The 11,550-nt window shown below is 36.8% G+C and overlaps 1 protein-coding gene across 1 annotated transcript; it reads left to right on the plus strand.

Moving 5' to 3' along the window:
* The first annotated feature begins 217 nt into the window (after positions 1-217).
* On the plus strand, positions 218-7,809 carry LOC125247061 (ribonuclease inhibitor-like). The gene is made up of 6 exons (XM_048158224.1): positions 218-259; positions 320-329; positions 528-759; positions 2,194-2,367; positions 5,297-5,495; positions 7,702-7,809. Exons 1-6 carry the CDS (start codon positions 218-220, stop codon positions 7,807-7,809), a joined length of 765 nt encoding a protein of 254 aa, XP_048014181.1.
* Positions 7,810-11,550: the final 3,741 nt, after the last annotated feature.

Consider the following 11,550-nt stretch of genomic DNA (forward strand, 5'->3'; position numbering starts at 1 on the left):
TTATGGAGATAAAATCGTTCCAATATTCTAGATAAATAGATTTTGATCCACAAGTAAATTTAAAGATATTTACAAAAAATAATCATATGCACAAATAAATAGAATGAGATCCACAAATATATGTCAGGAATTTCACAAAAATGAATTAAATTCACAAATAAAAAAAATTACATTTGCTAATAAAAAACATTCACAAATATGTTTTTATGTCACAAGCATGCCAGTCGGCTCGATCAAGTTCATCATCGCTGCACTGGAGGTCTGTCTCTCTCTGCTCTTGTGCTGCAGCTGTGTGGTTTAATCACTGTTTGTCACACAGTTGGAGTATGGTCAGTGCTGTGAATCTATGTTGTGGCATCATTTCTACAAACTCCTGTTTGATAGAGCTGGACATGAGTCACAATGACCTGCAGGACTCAGAACCATATTCTCCTTTCAGCAGAACTTATAGTTTGTGAAATGAGAGAGATTTAACTCTTATCAGTTGATATTAAATGGATGTGTAATTATTCAACAGATTTAACAAGTGTTTGTTGTGAGTTCTGATGTCACAGATATCTTCATTGTTTCTGTGTGTGTTTGTAGATTACGTGACTGTAAGGTGACAGATGAAGGCTGTGGTTATCTGGCTTCAGCTCTGCGTTCAAACACCTCACACCTGAGAGAGCTGGATCTGAGCAGAAATAACCTGGGAGAATCAGGAGTCAAGATCATCTCTGATCTACTGAAGGATCCAAACTGCTCACTGAACACACTCGAGTATGTTGAGCAGTAAGATTCATCTCATCCTGTGAATGTCTATTTGTATTTCAGTCTCTCCATCTACAATGTGGAAATGGTCTGTAGTAGAGCTGCATGGAGGAAAAGATTACTGATTTACTTTGTTACAATATCAATCTCAATGGGCAGACCTTCTTAAAAAGATAGTTCACCCAAACATTTAAAATCTGTCATTATTTACTCACCCTCATGTCATCCAAACCTGTATGCCTTTCTTTATTCTGTGGAGCACAAAAGAAGACATTTTCTTTTCAGTAAGAAAAGTCTCAGTGTTTTTTCCCTTAACATTGGAAGTCAGTCATAGGTGGAATTTCACATTTGCGCTTGGGGGGGGCACCTACCACCAGACGTGTGGGGGGGTGGGGAAATTTGTTTTTTAAAGGAATTAAATAACTATTAATTATTAAAAAGATTAAAGCAATAAATAAAAGTAAACATTGTTAAATAAGTTCTACTGCAGTTGTGAAGTTGTCAATTTATCACTATCTGCAAATAATATTTTGTTTTAAAATATGCACGTTCACTCTACAGATATCTGATATGTTGCAAACGCAAAATGTTTCTGGTCTTGTCACATTCAGTTATGAGGTACATGAATGAAATATAAATTATACCATAATTTACATTCAAAACAGTGACATTTAAAAAAAAAAAAAAAAAAAGTTGAGTTGCTTGCATCCCTGGATATTACTCTCAGTCGTTCAGCATTCCTCTCGTAAATCAATATATTGATGTTCAGTTGCTAATTTCCATGGACTCTTTCAGAGATAAAACTAAAGCGTTGCGCTGGAATTCGTACTTCTCTTCTGTAAGACCCGCCTTCTTTGATTTGATTGGCCATCTCACTCATTTTGACATTGACGAGCAATGTTAGAGTTTTGAGGCAGAGCAACCTAAAAAACTTTTTGTCCTCTAAATAACAAACAGAGCTACACATAATGAAGTGCAGCAGAGCAGCATTAAGACTATAAAATATCGAGGGACAATTTGGCCATCTCTAATTTTTGGGGAAACTTTGGTGAGTCCCTCTAAATGTCTATGGTGGCTATATATCTAACATATACTCTACATTTCATAAATATATGTATCATATCTTCTGCATTTAAAATTTATAATGAACGACTGCTATGCAAAGTGTCAAACACATCTTTAGGCCACATCTTTGGTCACTGCTGTGAATCAGTGTTGTGGCATCATTTCTACAGACTCCCATCTGATAGAGCTGGACATGAGTCACAATGACCTGTAGGACTCAGAACCATATTCTCCTTTCAGCAGAACTTTCTGAAACGAGAGAGATTTAACTCGTATCAGTTTATATTAAATGGATGTGTAATTATTCAACAGATTTAACAAGTGTTTGTTGTGAGTTCTGATGTTACAGATATCTTCATTGTTTCTGTGTGTTTGTAGATTATCTGGCTGTGGGGTGACAGATGAAGGCTGTGGTTATCTGGCTTCAGCTCTGCGTTCAAACACCTCACACCTGAGAGAGCTGGATCTGAGCAGCAATAACCTGGGAGAATCAGGAGTCAAGATAATCTCTGGTGGACTGAAGGATCCAAACTGCACACTGAACACACTCAAGTAAGTTGAGCAGTAAGATTTAGTGGTCACCAAAACTTCAAAATATCATGTTTTGTGTTCGGCAGTAGAAATCCATGCAGGTTTGGAATAGGGATTGGGCACAAGTACTCAAATACTTGGAGGTGACAGTGACAATCGATCATGAAAATTATGATCACCCTGACTTTAATTTTTTCAGACCAGTGAAATAAAGTGATGGATTTGAAATGCCACAGTGATGCCTGGAATTACTTTGATCATGAGATACAGTTAAGTGCAAGATGTTCTGCACCTTTCAGTCATATGTCTATACATAACATTTTAATATGAACATGATTGTAATAGAATGTCGTACATTTTCTGTGCTTTAGTTGCCTGTTTTTCAGTGAGCTGTTAAAGGAAGAGTGCATTCACAATGAGTTACACATCAGACTATCATGGTCAAGTTCATGTGTGCATTTGCATCCTTTTGTGCTGATATAAGTTGTAAAATTACTGTTATGTTGTCTATATCTGATTAATCTCATATAGGACACGTTCGGTTGAGTTTATTAACCCGCTGTCAGAGTGCTGCAGTTTACCGACCGGTGTTCATTCACTCTTCAGTTGACAGTGACTAGGTTATTTGAGAGTGTCACATTCCTTTTTCAAAAATATTGATGATATTAATAATGCAGAAGTGTTATTTTGTACTCATAATATATTTTAACTCTATTATTTAAAGTCGTTTCTCATTATCGTTTCGAAAACCTGCAGTGATGACTGTAATCACTTTGATCATGAAAAATAAAATTAGGTACAAGATGTGCATCGCCAATCTGCCATATAGCTTTATACTGAGAACAGGATTGTAATAGAATGTTGTTAATTCTTTGTGCTTTAGTTGGCCGTGTATCAGCATTGTTACAAGAAGAGTGCATTCACATTTCCCTTTCAAACTAGCACGATGAAGTTCACATGCGCATTTGTGTCCTTTTGTGCAGATGTAAGTTGTAATTGGTATATATTTGATCTTTCTACCACTTCTGATTGTGTTTATCACTGGTTAGAGTGGTCGGCTCGATCAAGTTCATCATCGCTGCACTGGAGGTCTGTCTCTCTCTGCTCTTGTGCTGCAGCTGTGTGGTTTAACTCCCTCGGGTCGGCGGTCACGCCGGTGTGGTCACCGTGGTTTTTTTCTAACCAGTGTGAAAGAGACTCAAAATACTCTGTCAATGTTGCACATACAATTAAGAGTTATACATTGTTTTAATCTGTGGAATATCTTCTTTTATTTGTGTACACTCAGAGTAACAACAAAATGTTGTGCTTTTTGTAAAAAAATAAAACTAACATGATCCGTGATCTCTCGTTTCCCTCTGAACGAAGTCCAATCTGATAGTTCTCAGAAAATTAACTGTAACTTAGTGAATACTAATCACAAAAAAATTAGACTTACGTCTTAAAAAACGTTGAAATGTCAGGTTTTAAATCGTGTAAGTCAAATCGAAAACAAACCTTCTGTGTTTATGTAATCTGTATGAAAAGAGAGCCATGTCAGAAGTCCGTGATTCAGCTCATTATCCACTAATGCGGCCACGCCCACGGAGCGAGCGCTATTCAGAGGCAAATTCAGTCAATACATGCATACATCGTCTCAATCATGTATTTATTGTCTTGAAAAGTGTTTTGAATAGCCATAGTTAGCGATCTCTTGCCTCTGTTAGTTCCTTGATTGTCTCATGATATGCCTCTTCGTTTACTGAGGCATTTGTGGACAAAAGGGGCAGAGGGCCCTCCGGCTGCAAGTGATGAATTGAATGAAATGAATTGAAAACACAGTATCCTGCACTCATAGTAATGACAATAAATCCTGAATAAATATTACTCCTCTGTATAGAAAATTGACAAACATATGAGAATCCATCAATATTTCTCCAAATGTGCATGCTTTTAAGCTAAAAGCCTATATGAAATGCCATAGAGGTAACATAATTGTTCAGACACTTTGCATCACAGAAATGCATTATATTTTAAAGAATATAATAGAATACCATTATTTTAAATTGTAATAATATTTCACAGTATTGCTGTTTTTTCTGTATGTTTGATATACACCATGATGAGATTTGAGACATGATCACAGAGGGTTTTTTCACAGCCTACCTGTCTGAAAGAGCTCATTATTTATGCAGCTCATTAGAGCTCTTTATGCGATTGTTTTGTCTTCTCAGGTGTAAATGACCCATTATTCATGATGATTCACGCCTCCACGCATACTGTATTCCTTGACCAAAAATGTTTTAGAAAATTTAAATCTCTCTATTTTTTTATATGAACAAGCAGGCAGCATCATTTTTACCTCATTTTGAAGCAAAAACTCTAGTCTACAACCTCCAATACCCAGAAGTCTTGTGAACAAAGATTTAATATATATTTTTTGGCTTTATTTCAGTGACTTAAGTTTTTTGTTTTTTCAATAACCACGCATAAACGTTATTCCCTTCAAAAACACAAACATGTACATACATGTTCCTCACATATTATTGTAGCCTAGTTTGTGCTGAATACAGTGTAATGACACTTTGTCCATTAATATGTTTATGAACAACTGAAAAAAGCACAAATGTCAGGGCATGTCAAAACTTCTCCAGGCCCCAAATTAGCCTCAGACCCCTGAGGGTTAATCACTGTTTGTCACACATTTGGAGTATGGTCAGTGCTGTGAATCTATGTTGTGGCATCATTTTTACAGACTCCTGTTTGATAGAGCTGGACATGAGTCGCAATGACCTGCAGGACTCAGAACCATATTCTCCTTTCAGCAGAACTTATAGTTTATGAAATGAGAGAGATTTAACTCTTATCAGTTTATATTAAATGGATCTGTAATTATTCAAAAGATTTAACAAGTGTTTGTTGTGAGTTCTGATGTCACAGATATCTTAATTGTTTCTGTGTGTGTTTGTAGATTATGTCTCTGTAAGGTGCCAGATGAGGGCTGTGGTTATCTGGCTTCAGCTCTGCGTTCAAACCCCTCACACCTGAGAGAGCTGGATCTGGGCTGGAATCACCTGGGAGAATCAGGACTCGAGATGTTCTCTGATATACTGAAGGATCCAAACTGTGCACTGAACAAACTCGAGTGTGCAGCGGTGGGTAGTAATAAAGTACATTTACTTCGTTACATTTACTTGAGTAGTTTTTTGGAAAATTTGTACTTTTTAGAGTAGATTTAAATGTGGGTACTTTTACTTTAACTTGAGTACATTTCTAATTAAAAATCTGTACTTTTACTTTCGCTACATTGGGCAACGTTCCTCTCATTACTTTATTTTAATGCTGTACATGTTAAGAAATTCATAGTTTATTCCAAGCACGCTGTCTCTTTTTTTCATGAACGATGCCCCATTCACAAATGAATCACTCTTGAGTCGATTCTGTTCCAAGACTTGATCAAACAAGTTGGCAAAACTGTCTATATTGGTTCGCGAATCAGTTTTAATGATTTGATCAGTTCTGCATGCACTGAATCATCGGAAGCAGTTTCTCACTCAAGAGTGTTGGATGAAGTGGCAGTGGACCAGAGGTGGAAGTAACTAATTACAACTACTTATGTTACTGTAATTAAGTAGTTTTTTTTAGGGTTTTTGTACTTTGAGTATATTTTTTAATCTGTAATTGTACTTGTACTTAAGTACAAATTAAGCTAAGTAATGTACTTTGCTACTTGTAAAATCACATTCCGTTACTGAGTACGCCAACAATTTTAATTAATATTGAAACCTTTGACCAACATATCGGTAGCCAATAAAGAAATCCGATCGTAAACGGACCAATGAAAACCCTGATATTTTATCAGCGGCTCGTTCTCATTCTCTCATCTCCCCGACAGCGAGTTTGACACACACCCACCTCCTCCTCTTGTCACACTTGATTCAGTTACAGTGCAGGATTGCAGGTATTGTGAATAATTTTAATCATACCCGCAGGTTTGTCGGAAGCGCATTACTGTAACGCGAGAGCATATTCATGTAATGGCAGAAAACGACCCAAGCTCTCAAATATACAAGTGAACTGCCTCTCCTCTCATGAGTGCGTGCTCTGTGTAGAGTGCAATCGTGAATCTCTCCGTGCTCTTAAATTAAACATTGTCAAAAGTTATCAATCAGAATAGACTTCCATGCCTGGCTGATGAAAATGCTACAGGGAATCTTATTAGCAAAAGTGAAATGCACCAAAAAGTCTCGACAATCAAAGGTGGATCTTTAATTTCTTTACAATGTAGATGTATGTTTCAGAATGGGGCATTTGTATGATTTTTACATATAAATAACCTAAACTGCATCACTACATACAGACATTACAGGTCAAACCATTATGATGTTCTTTTTACTAAATAAACAACATATTATATGGCTTGTAAAGGGTTAGTTCAACCAAAAAAATGAAATTTCTGTCATTAATTACTCATCCTCATGTTGTTCCAAACCCATAAGACCTTCGTTTATCTTCAGAACACATATGAAAATATTTTTGATAAAATCCGAAAGCTTTCTGACCCCAGACTGCAACATAATTGCAACTTTTGCAGGCCCAGAAAGACAGTAAAGACATCGTTAAAATAGCCTGTGACTACAGTGGTTCAACCTATAAAGCAACCAGAATACTTTTTGTGTGCAAAAAACAAAAATAACGACTTTATTAAACAATTTCCTCTCTCTGTGTCACTCTCTGACGGTGTTCGTATGAGCACCACAGTGCATGCATGTGATGCTGATGCAGAATCCGGCCAATAATGAGCCGACGTTCTGACGTTGAACCTGGAAGTGCTGCACTGTGTTTACTACGTCAACAGAGTCAGAGACTGACATGGAAGAGAAAAAACTGTTGAATAAAGTGTTTACTTTTTTGTTCAATAAATATTTAATTTAAGCAATTTTCTGTATCACTTCTTATTACTTAACTATTAGATTTGAGATGAAGGGGGGGAAAGAAAATCAGCCAAACATATCAGCCAAAAAATGCCACATCAGCATCATATATTGGCCATCGGCTGCCCTGATTTCTAATTATCGGCATCGGCCAGAGAAAAAACCATATCGGTCGACCTCTAATTTGTTTCTAAGTTGTTTCTCGTTATGGTTTCGAAAACCTGCAGTGATGACCGTAATCACTTTTATCATGAAAAATAAAATTAGGTGCAAGATGTGTATATGTATAATTTATCTTTAACATTTATTGTTTATTATAGTTAATATTCCTTCATTAAGTAAATGTGTGTTTTTATAAGTGTAAATCATGGAATATGACACAGGTATGTTTACACACACATCTGTGGTTAAATGTTGTTTTGTTCTCTTTTCTTGTCTTCAGACACAGGTATATATAAACCTGGATCCAAAAATAGCAGACACTTGTCTCATTCTCTCTGAGGAGAACAGAAATATGACGCTCATGTTTGAGGAATCAGCCGTATCCTGATCATCCAGAGAGATTTGATGTGTGGTCATCAGTTCTGTGGAGAGGAGAGTCTGACTGGACGCTGTTACTGGAGGATGAATGAAGTCAGTCAATGAATATCAGTGACATATAAAGGAATCAGCAGGAAAGAAAGGAGACGCTGTAAATTCTGGATTTAATAAAATATCCTGGAGTCTGAACTGTTCGGCTTACAGATTCACTGTCCGTCACAATAATCAGAGAACATCATATCTGCCCCTTCATCTCCTCTAACAGAGCAGGAGTGTTTCTGGACTGACCGGCCGGTACTTTCGTTCTTCTTCTTTGTTCTTTTGTTCTACTTTGTACAGAATATCATCTGCTTTTGTGTTTCTCCAGAAAGTCAAGAGCACATTCATTCAAGAACTTTGAGGATAATTTCTGCACATCTTTGTGTAGATAGATCACAATCCACACTTTTTTATTTGCCATGCAGATGTTCATAGTTGATGAGGAATTACATTGTTTTGATTCAGGTATATACAGTGGCCCCTAAAAGCATTTAGACACTTAAGCTACAATGAATTTGTTAATATGAAGCAATGTATTGTTTATGTACTCTTTTAGGAGAAAAAGGTACAAATTCCTAAGTCACTGCCGTCGAACCCTTTTCATAAGATACACCTTTATACCTTATTTACCTCTTAAAGCTTTTGTACCTTTTTTTCAGTTTTCTATTAGGATAGGTTAGGCTATTCTATTGGTTAAGGACATTGATATAGAAACTGCTTTTGTCAATAAAGTTTTATGATGTTTTCTCCCATTAAATCTAAATAAAATTTCATAACAGAACAAAAGTATCAAAGTGACTGATCATAAAGAGCTTGTGACATGGGGAACAGTAAACCAGAGGTTTAGTAAAGCCTATATTGAGTGTGTGAATAGATTTAAATGATTATAGTTAAAGCAAACAGGAGGCTGTTGCAGTGTTTGACCGCTAGGTGGCGTAATAGAATTGAGTTTTGTCCTGGTTTTAAGTCTTTCACCATGAGAAAACTGGTGTACATAAATGTGCAATCACTGCTTCACCATACAGTGGGGTCTGAAAGAAAAATATTATTATGGTATGCTAAGGTATGTGTGTTTGTATGTACTTTTTAACAATGTTGCTATGCAGTTTTGTATAATTCTGGGTGGTTAATAAGTATATAATATAATTCATGTGGCTTTTACCTTTTACCACGTTGCTATGTAATTTGTAGGTTATTTTTGGGGTGGTTGCCAGAGTGTTGCTATGCAGTTGCTTAGGGGATTTCGTGTGGTTTTAATTTCTACCACACTGGATGTTGTTTCTAGGGTATTCTGAATGGTGCCAGGGTGTTGCTATGCAGTTGCTAAGGTCTTTTATAAGGTGTTTGCTTTTTACCTGTATTGCACGCAAATAATTTTAAAAATTTTTTTTCTATAATCTATATAATAATCTATATATTTTTTTGTTTGTTTGTTTGTTTTGTTGTTGTTGTTGTTTTTATTACTTTTAACGATGTTGCTATGCAGCTTTTAGATTATTCTGGGAGGTTGCCAGGGTGTTGCTATGCAGTTTTTAGATTATTCTGGGTGATTGCCACCCAGGCTTCAGAACTATTGAAGAACCTTTCATTTTCAGAGTGAAGATGTCCTCAATTGGTTGTTGTGCTGAAAGTCTGTTTCATTTTAAACCAGCTTGAGTGAATGAGATGGACTGTGAAAGCGAGAGAGAAAGAGTTTTTTTTTCTTCTCTCTCAGATGCGCAGATTATTCATGGAGGATATTGTCTCGTTCTATCTGTAATCTTCAGAGTGGAATGCCAAAAATCCGCCTGTTTCATTGAGAAAACCATTCAGAAAACAGGATACACCCTGAATCCTGACCTGTGTCACATATAATTACATTAATGATTCCTGCCGTACACAAGACTGGACTGTTTTCTTCAACATGAAGACTTCCGCAGTGGCCCGTTGACTCGAGACACCTGGCTTTAGCGCATTAGAGGATGTTTTATACACATCTGTCATAGTTTTAATGTACACACCACCAGAGGGGCTTTTGGCTCGTTTATATCTTTAAACAAATAATTACATGGATGCATCTGTGCAGAAAAGTAAGTGGATCATGTTAGTAGTGTGAAAGAAGCCTCGCTGATGGTGAAGTTGGACTGAGACGGGGCTCCAGGTGCATTTGTGATGTCATTTCCTTCTCTGAAAAAGTGAAGCTGAACACCTGGGATGGTTTTTCATTAAGAGTTGTTGATGCTTTAAGACATTAAAATTAGTTTTAAACTTTTCAAGGCACTGTCAATGCAATACTCACATACTGTAGTTTCCCCAACAGCATATAGAGGGCAGCAGATTTTAAACTTAGATTTGAACTTATATTTTTTAAAGATCTAAGATCTGTACATTTTCTAAACATGTGAGTGCAAAATTCACCATCATGATTCTAGGGTGTTGTACTTGGTTGCCAGTGTGTTGCTATGCAGTTGCCAAGGTATTCTAATTTTTTTTTTTTTTTTTTTTTTACTTTTTATAATTGTTGTGCAGTTTCTGAGTGGTTAATAGGGTCACTGTTAGTATTCAGTTGCTTTTGTTTTGTTTTTACTTTCTACCTCATTGCTGTGTAGTTTCTAGTGTATTCTGGGTGGTTGCCAGGATGTTGCTCTGTTGCTGCTAAAGTATTTTATGTGGTGTTTACTTTTAAACACATTGGATGCAGTTTCTAGGGTGTTCTGTTTTGTTTCCAGGGTGTTGCTATGTGGTTGCCAATGTGTTTTATCATGTGGCTTTTACCTTTTACCACGTTGCTATGTAATTTGTAGGTTATTTTTGGGGTGGTGGATGCCAGAGTGTTGCTATGCAGTTGCTTTGGGGTTTCCGTGTGGTTTTAATTTCTACCACACTGGATGTTGTTTCTAGGGTATTCTGGGTGGTTGCCAGGGTGTTGCTATGCAGTTGCCAGGGTGTTTTATAAGGTGTTTGCTTTTTACCATCATGATTCTAGGGTGTTTCCAAGGTATTGGAATTTTTGTTTTAAAAAAAAGTAACATAACAGTTTAACTCACTTGGTGTTTAGTTATGTTTGACCAAACTTGCATTCTGCCAAAAATGTGTCTGGTTTTAAGGGTTTTGTCAGCATTTCTTAGTAAAGCCTGATCTTGAGACAGCCATGTTAGCGAACACTCGTGCTATACATTTCCCATTGCTTTGAACTTTGACCCTGACATTTCAGAGTCCTGCAGGGGCTCATTTGATGAGAACAGCATAAGAGAGAGAAGGTCACTGTGGAAGGAAACCGTATTAAGAGCTTAATAAGGAGACTAAATCTATACCTATGAGCATTCTAAGATCTGATCTGAAGTCAGGGCTAAAGGGCAGAACTACAAACCCAGTCTAGCAGGAGCTCAAGGGACTAGTCAGTGAAGCTGATCAGGGCTTAACTGTGGGAATCAGAGGAGTAGATCTGAACCAGTGACCTCTGATTAGACAGAAATCACTCCCTCCAGCGCTGACCACTCATTGATTATAATGAACCTCTTCAGGCTGTTACCCAGGATTCCCTCTTCCATGATGACTGTGATGTGTTCTGATATCACTGTTACTGAAGCGTCTCTTTATGATGTAATCCAGGAAACTCACGTCACAGGAAGTCTTAAAATGTCTCCCTCTGGAAGATTGAGGAGATTCAGAAGGATTCAATACAGTGATTATTTTTGTTTGTGATATTACATTGATAGTTTAGATCCTTGTA

Source organism: Megalobrama amblycephala, linkage group LG15, assembly GCF_018812025.1.
Source record: "Megalobrama amblycephala isolate DHTTF-2021 linkage group LG15, ASM1881202v1, whole genome shotgun sequence".
NCBI classification, from domain to species: Eukaryota; Metazoa; Chordata; class Actinopteri; order Cypriniformes; family Xenocyprididae; genus Megalobrama; species Megalobrama amblycephala.